At 36.8% G+C, this 15,007-nt stretch overlaps 1 protein-coding gene across 7 annotated transcripts in view; it reads left to right on the plus strand.

Moving 5' to 3' along the window:
* Nucleotides 1-15,007, plus strand: part of Ppfia2 (PTPRF interacting protein alpha 2) — a 504,690-nt gene that overhangs the window by 299,359 nt on the left and 190,324 nt on the right. For all 7 annotated transcript variants that reach the window (XM_055625946.1, XM_055625947.1, XM_055625948.1 and 4 more), the window contains one exon: nucleotides 1,234-1,335. In XM_055625946.1, coding sequence (XP_055481921.1) covers nucleotides 1,234-1,335 — 102 coding nt within the window. The remainder of the gene's footprint in view (nucleotides 1-1,233; nucleotides 1,336-15,007) is intronic.

Raw genomic sequence — 15,007 nt, forward strand, 5'->3', positions numbered from 1 at the left:
AAATATGTAAATTTCACAAAGACTAGGAGAAGGACATAAGGAAAAGCTTATGTCAGAAGAAAACAAATGAACAGAATGAAATCGTCTTCTATCAGATAAATGATCAATGTATATAGTCAGATCCAGCAATGATTCAGTGTATACTTCTTGAAAATATTCTAACTTCTTTGGGTGTCGGTGAGATTTTTATACCACATTTGAGGTTTGTTTACATCCCTTTCTGTTGCTGTGCCAAACATCATGACCAAAATAAGGTAAGAGAGAAAGGGCTTATTTTAAGTTACAAGGCTTGTCTCACTAGCCTTCATTGAAGGGAGTCAAGGGAGAAAACTTGGAGGAGGATTGCTTGTTGGCTCACTTTCTGGATCACTCTATGTTGCATATACAGCTCAGGACCTGCCAGGGAATGACACCACCCAAAGGGGACTGGGTCCTCCTTATTTATTAAGACAATCTAGACAATCCCACACAGACATGTCCATAGACAAACCTGTTAAAAACAATTGCTTATTAATTGAAAATCATTCTTTAGGTGATTCTAAGATATGTCAACTTGACAGTATCAATTAGGACATGAAAACTATTGCGATAATAAAGTATAAATTGATTGTACTTCTTCCATTCGGAAGAATTCAGTCATTGTAACATTGATTGATGTGATGTGATAGTTATTTCTATAAAACAATATTTCTCATTTCATAACAGTAAAAATGGAACAGCAGGTGCAGATGAATTTTGGAAGAAATGTATAAAAGTGTTTTGTGGTTAATTAACCTGTGTGATATCTGCTTGTGTTACAGCTCTAAATAACAACTCATTAATCAGGCGCATGTTTTGTGATGGCAATCTGCTTTATTCCATGAGAAATTAACTATAAATGAGTCAAACTTTAGGATTTTAGAACTTGAACTCAAATCTAGTCAAACAGAGTATTCTAGTAATCATTATACTAACATTAAACTCAATGCAATGTGAAATTTTTAAAATACATTTTATCAACACATATAAGCAACATATTATGCAATCATAAATGTCCTTGATTGATATTTGTTTGAAGCATGGATCAAGATGCTTAAATTATAGTAGTCTGCCTTAACCAGCCTACTATATACTATATAAGTTCTCATTTTTTATCATTCAAAGTTTATGTGTCATATTATTTTGTTCCTACTTGCAGTTTTTATTTTCTATATTTCAAGTATACATTTTCAAACATATTTATTTCCCTTCTAGGAATTTGCTGCACTGACTAAAGAACTGAATGCTTGTCGGGAACAACTTCTAGAAAAGGAAGAAGAGATCTCAGAGCTGAAAGCTGAAAGAAACAACACAAGAGTCAGTATTAAGCTATTTCTTGGAATTTATGTAGTCTACTGTCATGTATCAGTACATCTAAACTCTTGCAGAAACTGAGTTCTTTGAGCAGATTCCAATTCACAGTCAGTTACTTTGAAAAGAGGGAAACATGGTATAATACCCAAAATAAAAAGAGAAGAAACCAAAATTATAGTCTTTGCTAAATCACTATGTTGCCCTGCAAAATGTCCCTATTTTTCCTGTTCTTTACTTCACTGTCCTTTAAAAAGGACAGTGATGGGCTCGAGAGATGGGCTCCAGTATTGCAGTGGCCTGCTTTTGATCTTTCTAGCAAAAAGAACTTAAGAAATAAAGGAAAAGAGTTCAAGCTTGAAAACTATTGGAACAACCTTTACAAATTAAAAGAGGTTTAGCACATTTATTTCATTAAATGGGCAGAGGCTGATTATTCTAACAGGCATTCTTTTGTATAATAAAACATGTACTTTATACATTCAGCTCTTGGGAATTCCTGTACGCTGTCAGTCAGATGATATGCCATGTACGAATAAAGTTCAGAATTAGATCAAAGATAATATATTTTATAGACCAGAATAAAATGTTATTAAATTTCCTAGAATATATAACTAATCATATTGTTCATAAATTAATACAATCTTATTGTTAAACGAAAGGAGAGACCTCTTTCATGTGGTCATAAACGCAATTTTGCTATTAAGAAAGATGAAATTGTATTGTCTCATAGTCTTCCTGGGTTGCTCCTCTGCGTATTTAGTGTGACTAATAGGGAATATATTTTGTGCTTGGCTTTACAGTGTCATACAAATGCACCTCCACTGACAGTGCTCATGGCTCAGTGACAGCTGGACTTGCATGCATGAGGGATGTACCATCAAACTCATTCCTGTCGTTATTCATCAGTATAGGATTGTACTGTGAAAGGAATTCTGACACTTGCAACGTGCATGTGAATTGGTTTTCATCAAGGCTTTCATGAGCCAGCCATACAGATTGCCTCTAATAGGGTATCACAAGGGCAGTTTAGATCACATGATGTAATTTTTGGTTTCTCTCCCTGTTTATAGTTTTTTTTTCCTCTCTCTCTCTTGATTTTTAAACTAGCGTGGCATTTCCATACAAATTTACCTATTTCTGCAGTACTATTTATTCAGCCCTGTCCTGTTCTTTTGAATTTTATATTTTAATCTACATTCCCTGATATAACAGAGCACAGACTAATGAGAAAATAGAAGAAGAGTGAAAATTAAGAAAATACGCAGCTTTGGTTTTATTTTCCAGGAAACCTCACATGAAAAAAAAATGCATCAATTTGTTAGCTACATCTTTACTTTTTAAATCTGTCTTTTCATTCTATAGTCACTTATTCCTTTGTACATTCACATGAAGAAGATACTATTTTTTATCCCCACTTTACAGACAAAGCAAAGTCAAATGTATCAAAGGTGGCACAGAGTAAAATATCAGAGATTACAAAGGTAACACAATGTTTGCATAGCTTGTGCCATTGGCACAGATCCATGAGGCCACTGGGAGAGATATCCACAGTAAACCCACTCAGGATCTCAACGATTCATTGTGGCTTAGATGAAACCTGCTGTGTGGCATATGTCATTTTTTTAAAGCTGTCAATGATTTATGGCTGAGATTTGTTTCAGTAGCCAGGTGATTTACATCACATTAAACCCCTAAGTCTAACTAGAATATTTGGCTACTTACTTCCAAAGTATCACAAGAATATGGTGAGCTAGCCTGAAATATCTACAAAGACCAGAGAAAGAAATATAGACTTTCTTTAGGAAGAAAAATAACCTTTTAATTAAAAGCAAGATTAGTAGCTACTAACTAATATTAGTAAATGTGAACAAATTTTTCTATCTTCCTTAAAAAAGTAATATGAAGATTCTCTGTTTTCGTTTAGATCGAATCAGATTCCTGAATTCTATGGAATGTAACATATTGATAATATAATGACTGCATAGGTTACATGACTGCCTCTGATTTTCATGATTTTATCAAAAACAAAAATAAAACTGCAGCTCTAAGATTCAATCATATCTTCCTCTAAAATGCCATATCAAATATGCAGTGATATAGCTATATAAGACCATCTTTCACATAGGATTATACAGTAGTATCTTTGTTACATGTTGTGTTATGCTTTTTCTTTTTTTTTTTTTTTTTGCCGTGAACACAAAATGCTGTTGACTATACTTTATTCAATTAAATTGTATTATTTAATGAATAATTTCATAACTTTAGAATGTGTAGATAGCATCAGTAACCAGTCTAAGGAACTGAAACTTATGCTTTTATCACTTTATACTAAGTTAATTTTTTTTTTTTGCTGATTTTCTTTCTTTTTTTTTATTTTATTTTTCTTTTTAGTTACATTTTGTTAACTCTGTGTCCCAGCTGTATCCCGCTCCCTCATTCCCTCCCCAACCCCACACTCCCTCCCTGGTCTCCTCCCTGCCCCTTTCCAAGTCCCCTGATAGGGGAGGACCTCCTCCCCTTTCATCTGACCCTGTTTTATCAGGTATCTTCAGGGCTGGCTGCAAAGTCCTCCTCTGTGGCCTAACAGACTGCTCCTCCCCTGGGGGGGGGGGGTCAAACAGCCTGCCCTTGAGATCCTGTTAGAAATAGTCCGTGTTGCCCTTACTTTGGAAAACTACTTGGTTACTGAGCTACCACAGGCCACATCCGAGCAGAAGTTCTAGGTTATATCCATAGATGGTCCTTGGTTGAGAGTCAGTCTCAGAAAAGACCCTGTGCCCAGATATATTTGGTCCTTGTAGAGCTCCTATCCTTTCCATATCATACTAACTTCCCTTCTTTCATATGATTCCCTGCACTCTGCCGAGGGTTTGGTTATGAGTCTTAGTGTCTGCTTTGAAACACTGCTAGGTAGAGTCTTTCAGATGCCTTTTGTGGTAGACTCCTGTCATAAGATGTCCATTGAACTTATGCTTTTTCTATAAACACCTAGGCATTGTTACTGGAAAGAGAGCAGTAAGACAACATACAAACCTCCTTCTCACAACTACAGAGTACCTGGTTGTATAGAGTTGAGGTTTGCTGGTTTTTAGGATTCTGGTAAACCTTTGAATCTTTCCACATTAATGGGTTAGCATCTACATATGAATTGAAGTAAATAACAAAAAGACAATAATACACAAAGTAAACTTTTAGGTATGATGGATCTTGTGAACTTGTACTATCATCACAAACAACAAATCAGAAAGTAGTATCACAATTTCTGTGACAGATGAATGGAGTTTAAAATACAAATTTATAATAAGGCAAATACAATATTTAACACTGATTAAGGGCTGATGGTTCTCCCAAAGGTTTACATGTTTACCCCAGCACAGTGTCACCACAATTTTACCATCTCTAAATACCATGTAATTACTGAGCAAAGTAATATAGATGTGGTCTGCTTTTAGTAACCACAGGTTCTATATTTCAGGAATTACGTTTGTATGTGACTTCAATTAACACTTGATGACACAGTCTTTTCAAATTTTATAATTCATTTCTAATGAATTTTATTAGCTGTGCAGGAAATAGTGCATTTATTCAGTCAGAGATGAAAATTTCGATCATGAATAATCTTTGTCACTGAAGACATGCCCACTCCACAGCTGAGAATTGAGTGAAGGAAGAATTCAAAGTTCAACTTGTTCTTAAAGCCATCTGCTCTTCAAGTAATTAAATGGAGTTATTCAAGTAAAGCAATAGTATGCATGGTTATATAATATACAAATATCAAGACTTATAATGAACATTTATAGAAATATACAAACAAGCTTTATTATTTAATATTTCTATGCAAGTAAGAATATAGAAAATATTATGTAACAACATTTTTATTCAGAAAATCCCTAATATATAGGCAATTTGAAAGTATATAGTGTGTAACACTGTTACTAGAGAAACCTGAACAAATAGCTATTCACTCTAGATTTGACAATAAATCAAATTAAGGGTAACAGCAAAGTACAACTTAGAGAACTAATGAGATTTTTGAGCTTATTACAGGAATAGGAAAGGAATTACTGGAGCAGGAATAACTCAAAGTCAACTGCATCACTGAAAGCTCACCCCAGTATGGGTGACAGTTCACAAATGCTGGAAACCTGAAACACATTACACAATTTAGAGACAGATCAACAGACTGGAAAGTGTCCTTCCTAGGCGGCTCACTTGATCTTACTCTCTCAGGCAAGTCAGCTGGTGTCAGTTTCCTGTGGGTATTTGTGATAGTATCTACTACTTTGAGAGTTTCTTCTAGGTAACCCACATACTAAAAGTCTTCTAGACAGCTCAGGTTGTCTGAAAGTGTCTATTATATACTCAGAGGTGGGGTGATGGCCAAATGAACGTGGTAAGTTTCAGCAACTTCCTGAAGCCTTTGAGTTTGACCTTTCGTGAAGGATGGAATGTTTCACCTCCCTTTAGAGCATTCCGTGTCATAAGTAGCCTACTTGGCTTCATTTGATGACAGACTGTAATCTTTATGTCAAATGAGCCTTTTCCTGCTCAGTTTCTTTTTGTTGTTATTGTTGTTTTCTTTTCTATTAATTATTATATATTATTACATTTTATTCACTTTGTATCCCAGCTATGACCCCTCTCCCTCGTCTCCTCCCAATCCCACTGTTCCTCCTTTTTCTCACTCTATGCCCCTCCCCTAGTCCACTTATATGGGAAGACGTCCTTCCTTTCTATCTGACCCTAGTCTATCAGGTCTCATTAGGACTGGCTGCATTGTCTTTCTCAGTGGCCTGGCAAGGCTGCACCCCCTCAGGGGAAGGTGATCAGAGATCCTGCCACTGAGTTCATGCCAGAGACAGCCCCTGGTCCCCTTACTAAGAACGCACATAGAGGCTGAGTCCATGGGCTACCTCTGAGCAGGGGTTTTAGGAACTCTCCATGCATGGTCCTTGGTTGGGGTATCAGTCTCTGCAGGGGCCCCTGGGTTCAGTTTTTTTTTTTTTTTTTTTTTTTTTTTTTTTGGCTCTGTTGGACTCCTTTTTGAACTCCTGTTTCCTCCAGGTCTTTCTATCTCCCCCTTCTTTCATAAAATTCCATGCATTCTGCCCAAAGTTTGGCTATGAGTCTCAGCCTCTCTTCAATACCATGATCAAGGAAGCAAACCAAGTAACAGAAGTTAAAAAATGGGGTACAAAGATAAACAGAGAATTCTCAGTAGAGAAATATTGAATGCAGAGAAATATTTAAAGAAATGTTCAACTCATTGGCATAGGAGACAACTTCCTGAACAGAACACCAACAGCACAGGCTCTAAGAGCAACAATCAATAAATGAGACCTCATGAAACTAAAAAGATTCTGTAAAGCAAAGGACACTGTCATCACAACAGACTGGGATAGGATCTTCCCCAACCCTATATCTGACAGTGGGCTGATATCCAGAATACATGAAGAACTCAAGAAGTTAAAAAAGCAAAATCTCAAATAATCCAATTAAAAAAAGGGGTAAGGAGCTAAACAGAGAATTCTCAACAGAGGAATATCAAATGGCAGAAAAACACTTTTAAAGAAATGCTCAACGTCCTTAGTCATCAGGAAAATGCAAATTAAAATGACCCTGAGATTTCACCTTACACCCATCAGAATGGCTAAGATCAAAACTCAAGTGACAACACATGCTAGAAAGGATGTGGAGTAAGGGGAACCCTCCTCCATTGTTGGTGGAAATGTAAACTTGTACAACCACTTTGGAAATCAATCTGGCGCTTTCTCAGAAAATTAGGAATAGTGCTTCCTCAAGATCCAGCTATACCACTCCTAGGCCTATATCCAAAAGATGCTCAATTATACAAGGACATTTGCTCAACCATGTTCATAGCAGCTCTATGTGTAATAGCCAGAAGCTGAAAATAGCCTACATGTCCCTCAGTACAGGAATTGATACAGAAACTGTGGTACATTTACATAATGGAATATTACTCAGTGATAAAAAAACAAGGAAATCATGAAATTTGCACGCAAGTGGTGGGAACGAGAAAAGATCATCTTGAGTGAGGTAACCCAGAAGCAAAAAGACAAACATGGTATGTACTCACTCATAAGTGGTTATTAGACATATAATATAGGCTAAACATCTGTAAAATCTGTACACCTAAAGAAACTAAACTACAAGGAGTACCTTAGAGAAGATGCTTAATTCTCATCCAGAAGGGCAATCGTGATTCCCCAAGTTTCTTTTGTCAGTGTTTTATCATATCAAAAGGAAGCAAGCTAGGATTATAGGACATACATTCTCCAACCGTTGTTCCAATATGACAGCCAGGAGTACATATTAGGAAAATTAAGTATGTTAAATACTTGTAAGAGTGAAGATATTGAGTGACCTGAAAATAAGAGCACCTAGACTAAAGTATTTGAATTATCACTTTTAACTAAAATGTTTACATCACTTCCCTCTTCCCCATACTCCTTACAATTTCTCCCATATCCCCTCCTTTCATTTAATGCTAGGTTGAGAGTGCTTATTATTGTTTCTTAATCTACTGAATCTGTTTAGTGAAAGTTATATGTATGTGATTTCACTTTGTATTGATTAGCCAATTCTAGATCTCTTTCCCTTGAGAGGCCAACTCTTTCTCTTTTAGCATCCAGCAGTTACCTATAATACTTTTTCTAGGGATGTGACTCTAAAAGACTTACCCTTTCCATGTTACCATGCCTGTTGCTATTGTTATTGTGCAGCTCTTGTTTAGGCAGGCATATTTTTGAGGTATCATGGGCATGACTTCTCTGTCATTTCTAGGAGATACAAATTCTTAGCATAGTTTCTGGTAATGTGGTTCTTAAGATCTTTGTTCATCTTATTCCATGATGTTTCTTGAGCCTTAGGAGCAGTTGTGTTAAATAAAAATAGATCCATTGTGGCTAAGATCCACCTAAGCCATTGATCTCACCAATCCAATCTATTCTTGACTTCTGTAAGGTCATACAGAACATTATAGCTAAATGATTCTGACATTCATATGTTATTGTTGAACTATGTGATCATAAAATAGACAAACTAGTCTAAACGGCAGTATGTAGGTCTATTTGAATGCCATTTGTGAATGACAATATTAGATACAAGTTTTGTTATTAAAATCTAATTGGTATCCAGATCCAACAAAAAGGTATTAAATTTAAAATGCTTTCCTTCAGAGAGCCTTTGACTTCTTTCCCTTCTAGCTTTGCTTTTATTATATTTTCTTGTCTTATTGTTGTAGTAAGACTTCATACATTATAGAATAGCCCCATCCTTCTTATTTGTTAGTAATATTATGTAGATTTTGCCATTCACAGAATTTCTTTCATCCCCAGGAAGCTCAGAGTCCATGTTAGAACCAACATCTCTCGACTTTTAGTCTTTTCCCCTAGAAAACTCGAGTTATCAAAGTTTGTATTGAATAAGTTCCTTTCTAACAATATACTCACCAGTGCATGAATGAGGACCATCTCAAAGGAAAATTTCTGGGGAGTAAAGAAAACAATGTTGCTTTGACCATCTCCAAGGAAATTACCTCTAAAGTAAAATAAATTAATAAATTCTCTCTCTCTCTCTCTCTCTCTCTCTGCATCCTTCCCTCCCTCTTTCTGTTTCTCTCTCTCTCTCTCTCTTTCTCTGTCGTGTATGCTGTGTATATGTCCTCACATATGTTCAGAAATTCATGTTCATCTCTGCATCTATAGAAGCCAGACAATATCCAGGGCCATTCACCCACCTTATTTCCTTCAGTCAAAAACCTCTCATGAGATCTGTTTTGTTTTGTTTTGTTTTGTTCTGTTTTGTTTGTTTTTCTCCGCTGGCAGTCAGCAAAGCCTAACAATCCTCTTATCCTTCCCCACCCCACACCTCAAACTCAGGAACGTGATAACAGAGATGCCCGTGACCATTTATATCATTTTACGTGGTGTTCATGAGTGCTTTTATGACCAGTGCTCACCCTAACCCCTAAAGTCATCTTTTTTTTTCACATTCCCTTATACCTTATAATAAAAGAACTAATTACTTTGGCATAAGTATTTAGTCTGGAATACCAGTGAAACTTTTTATCACACAATAATTTTTAGCATGCTTTTTTATCCCTGAATCTTCCTAGATCTTCCCAGTCTCTCTACCGACCTAAATTTATATTTTCTTTCTCTGCTCTCAAAAACAAACAGAAAGAAATAAAAATGAAAAAGAAACTAACAAATAAAACTTTATAAAAGTCAAAAATGAAAACAAACAAGGAAAAGAAAAATAAAACAACAAAAGAAAAAAAGAAGAAAGAAATAGGTAGGAAGAAAGAAAACAGAAAATGGATGAATGGAAGAAAAAGAAAGAAAGAGAGGAAGAAAGAAGGAAGGAAAGAAGGAAGGAAGGAAGGAAGGAAGGAAGGAAGGAAAGAAAGAAAAAAGGAAAAAGAAAGCCCAAGCAAAGCAAATACAAAAAAAAAAAAAAAGAGTCCACAGATAATATTCAGTTTGTTTTACATGGGCCACCTACTCTTAGGTATGGAGCCTAACCTGGAGAACCACTGAGTTTTGTATTTTAACCAAGTATTGGAGCATCAATGACAACCTCCTGATGGTGTTTGATGTTAATATAAATCCAGATTATTACACAAATATAATTATATGTATCAGTTTAATTCAGGAAATATTTTTTCTTGTCTCAACATTTTATTCTTTTAATAATTCCCAAAGTTACTGAAACAAAACTTGTGATATCACATTAGAGTTTTATTTTTAAGCATAAATGGGAAAATTAAAAAGATGTTTTTAGGAAATACTGTTTTGCACATTATATGTAGCAATACAAATTTAAAAATTACAGTTCACACTACTATCATATTAACTGAATTCTAGATGTGGAAATATTGTCTTTATGGCTTTCTAAGAAACTCATGTGATTGTAAACTACCTTAGAACATCATTAAAAGGCCCTATCATAAATAAATCAATCATAAAACAGACAACAAACACTACTTGTTTCTCTTTTTAAATTCTTTTTGGAATAATATAAGTTTTATTTTTAAAAGTTGTTACTTTTCTTTTAGTAAAAATAGATTGTTTTCTCATATAATATGTCCTGATTATCATTTCCCTTACCTCTACTCCTACCAAAACCTTCCCCCACTTTCTCTCCCCACCAAATCCACTCATTGTTTTTGTCTCTCATTAGAAAAGAACAGACTTCTAAGAGATGACAATGAAAGATGACAAAACCAACAAAAATGTCCCAAGAGCAGGCAATAGAGTAGAAACACGCTTGTACTCATAGTCCCATAAAAATACTAAGCTAATAGCTATAATATATACACAGAGGACCTAGTGTAGAAATATTTAGGTCCTGTGATTGCTCTTTCAGTCTCTGTGAACTCATATGCACCTTGCAAATTTGATTCAGTGTGCCATAATTTCCTGTTGTCCTCTATCCTCCTGACTCTTTTTTTATTAATTACACTTTATTCATTTTGTATCCCCCATAAGCCTCTCCCTCCTCCCCTCCCTGCCCCACCCTCCCCCGCCTTTCTGCATGCGTGACCCTCCCCAAGTCCACTGATAGGGGAGGTCCTCCTCTCCTTCTTTCTGATCTTAGTCTATCAGTTCTCATCAGAAGTGGCTGCACTGTCAGGGTTCTAGGTTATCTCCATGGATAGTCCTTGGTTGGAGTATGAGTCTCTGGGAAGTTCCCTGTGTTCAAATTTTCTTGTTCTGTTGCTCTCCTTGTGGAGTTCCTGTCCTCTCCAGCTCTTAATATTTCCCACTTCTTACATAAAACTCCATTCACTCTGCCCATCAGTTGGCCATTAGGCTCAGCATCTGCTTTGACAGTCTGCACGGCAGAGGCTTTCAGAGGCCCTCTGTGGCAGGTTCCTAGGTTGTTTCCTGTTTTCTTCTTCTGGCTTTCAGAGGCCCTCTGTAGCAGGTTCCTAGGTTGTTTCCTGTTTTCTTTTTCTTCTGATGTCCATCCTCTTTGCCTTTCAGGGTGGGGACTGAACATTTTAGTTAGGGTCCTCTCTTTTGCTTAGTTTGTTTAGATGTACAGATTTTAGTGGGTTTATTCTATGTTGTATATTTTTATGAGTGAGTATATACCATGTGTGTCTTTTTGCTTCTGGGACAACTCACTCAGGATGATCCTTTCCAGGTCCCACCATTTACCTGCAAATGTCATGATTTCCTTATTTTTCATTGCTGAGTAATACTCCATTGTATAGATGTACCACAGTTTCTGCATCCATTCTTCAGTTGAGGGGCATCTGGGCTGTTTCCACCTTCTGGCTATTACAAATAAAGCTGCTACAAACATGGTTGAGCAAATGTCCTTTTTGTGTACTTGAGTCTCTTTTGGGTATGTGCCTAGGAGTGGTATGGCTGGATCTTGAGGAAGCTCTATTCCTAGTTGTCTGAGAAAGCACCAGATTGATTTCCAGAGTGGTTGTACAAGTTTACATTCCCACCAGCAGTGGAGAAGGGTTCCCCTTTCTCTACAACCTCTCCAGCATGTGTTGTCACTTGAGTTTTTCATCTTGGCCATTCTGAAGGGTGTAAGGTGAAATCTCAGGGTTGTTTTGATTTGTATTTTCCTAATGGCTAATGATGTTGAGCATTTCTTTAAGTGCTTTTCTGCCATTCGATATTCCTCTACAGAGAGTTCTCTGTTTAGCTCTGTTCCCCATTTTTTTAAGTGGATTACTTGATTTGCTGCTTTTCAGCTTCTTTAGTTCTTTATATATACCGGATATGAGTCCTCTGTCAGATAAAGGGTTGGTGAAGATTCTTTCCCAATCTGTAGGCAGTCGCTTTGTTTTGATGACGGTGTCCTTTGCTTTACAGAAGCTTTTCAGTTTCATGAGGTGCCATATATTGATTGTTGCTCTTAGAACCTGTGCTGTTGGTGTTCTGTTCAGGAAGTTTTCTCCTGTAACAATGAGTTCTAGGGTATTCCCCATTTTTTTTTTCTAGCCGATTTAATGTTTCCGGTTTTAGGTTGAGGTCTTTGATCCACTTGGACTTCAGTTTTGTGCAGAGTGATAAGTATGGATCTATTTTCATTTTTCTACATGTAGACATCCAGTTGGACCAGCACCATTTGTTGAAGATGCTATCTTTTTTCCATTGTATGGTTTTGGCATCTTTGTCAAAAATCAGGTGTCCATAAGTGTATGGGTTTATTTCTGGGTCTTCTGTTTGATTCCATTGATCCACCATTCTGTTTCTATGGCAGTACCATGCAGTTTTTATAACTGTTGCTCTATAATACAGCTTGAGATCAGGGATGGAGATACCTCCAGAAGATCTTTTATTGTAGAGGATTGTTTTAGCAATTCTCGGTTTCTTGTTATTCCATACGAAGTTGAGAATTTTTCTTTCCAGGTCTGTAAACAATTGTGTTGGCAATTTGATGGGAATTGCATTAAATCTGTAGATTGCTTTTGGTAAGATGGCCATTTTTACTATGTTAATCCTGCCAAGCCATGAGCATGGGAGATCTTTCCATCTTCTCATATATCTCCTCTTTTGCGTAATTCCCTAAGCTCCGAAGGAAGAGATTTGATGGAGACCTCCCCATTTAGAATCTCTCTGCATAATGTCTGACTGTGGGTTTCTCTGCATCTGTTCCTACTTACTGCCAAAGGAAGCATCTTCGGTGGTGACTGAACAAGACAGTGACCTATAAGCACAGCAGAATATCATTAGAAATCACTTTATTCTTTACTGTTTTTGTTTGTTTGTTTGTTGTTGTTGTTTTGTTTTTGTTCAATAGTGCTTGGGTTTACCTTAGGTCTCTGGTCTACCTAGTCTCTGTTTGTTGATTAGTGAAGCAGTGTCTGATGTGGGTTCTTTGTCATGGAGTGGTCCTTTGGTCAAATCAGTCAGTGGTTGGCTACTCCCACAAGTTCTGTGCTGCCACTGCCCTAGCATATTTTGCAGGCAGAAGAGACTGTATGCCATAGGCTTTGTGACTTGATTGGTATCTACATTTCTCTTTTAATAGCCTGCAGAACACTTTTCCTCACCAAAGAGACTAAAATATGGAGGTGAGGTCTCCATGCAGGAACTAGCTCAACTTCTTCATGTTCAGTGAGTTGTGTGGGTGTTGTCCTCAGAAACGGTTTCTGTTGTTATCTGCACAGAGCAACCTTTTGTCTTAGGAACAGTCTAGGTTGTTTGGGAATTTCTATGGGACCCCCTTGGCAAACAACTCATTTGAATTCAATCTAACACAACCACAGGAAATACACATGTACAAGTGATGATGTCACATTCACTTTTTCTAAGAGTCCTCATTAGGATCACCTTTATAGATTCCAGTACGTTTCCATTGCAGTAGGTTTCCATGCTGCCCCTTAAAAGTCACACCAATTCTAGCCATCTTTCCTGCACTCTGTCCTTCCACCCATTTTCACGGGCCCCCACCACCTGATTCTTCCATCTCTGTCTCCACCTGCCTTCAGTACACTTTTAAAGTCCATTCTGTTTCACCCCTCAGAGAGATTCCTGAATCCTCCAGAAACTTCTTTACCTAACTGTATATACTTATCTTTCCCTCTCAGGATGATCTTTTATAATTCCATCCATTTGTATACAAATTTCATAGTTTTATTTTTTTTAACAGCTGAGTCATATGCCAGTGTGTAAATGAGCCATGTGTTCTTTATTCATTCTTCTGTTGAGTGACATCTAGGTTGTTTCCAGTTTCAGGCTTTATGAATAAAGCTGCAGGGAGCATGACTGAGCAAGTGTCCTTGTGGTAGGATGAAGCATCCTTTGAGTAAATGCACAAGAGTGATATCATTGCCTGAGGTAGATGGATTCCCAACTCTGAGGAATTGCCATATTGATTTCCATAGTGCCTGTGAGTTTTCACTCCCACCAGCAATGGAGGAATGTTTCCTTGCTCCAAATCCTCACCAGCATGAGTTGTCAAAGTCGTTTTGATTTGCATTTCCATCATGGTTAAGGACGCTGAATATTTCTTTGTTTCTCAGCCAGCCATTTGAGATTACTCTATTGGTAATTCTTTGTTTAGATCTGTAACCCCTTTTTAATTGGAATTTTTATTAATATCTAATTTCTTGAGTTCTTTATGTATTTTGTATATTAGTCCTCTATCAAATGCAAGTTTTGAAAGAATATTTTCCCATTCTGTAGGCTGCAGCTTTGTCCTATTGATGGTGCCCATTAGAAGCTTTTCAGTTTCATGAGGTCCTGCTTATTAAATGTGGATATTAGTGCCGCACTATTGGTGTTTCTTTTCATTTTCTTTTTCTTTTCTTTTTTCTTTTTGTCCAGAAAACGGTCTCCTGTGTTCAAGGCTATTCCCCGTTTTCTCTTTTATCAAGTTCAATCTATCTGGTCCTAGGTTGAGTTCTTTAAACCACTTGGACTTTAGTTTTGTACACAGTGATTTACATTCTTCTGCATGAGACATTCATTTTTGACCAGCACCATTGGTTGAAGACACTTTCTGTTTTTCCAGTGTGTATTTCTAGCTTCATTATAAAAGATCAGGTGTTCAAAGGTGTGTGGATTTACAACTGGGGCTTCAGTTAGGTTGCATTTATCACTATATCTGCTTTCATACCAAGACCATGTGGGTTTTAATACAGTACCTCTGCAGTACAAATTAAAATTAGGGTTGGTGA

Source organism: Psammomys obesus, unplaced genomic scaffold (assembly GCF_907164565.1).
Source record: "Psammomys obesus unplaced genomic scaffold, mPsaObe1.curated_primary_1811, whole genome shotgun sequence".
Lineage (NCBI taxonomy): Eukaryota > Metazoa > Chordata > Mammalia > Rodentia > Muridae > Psammomys > Psammomys obesus.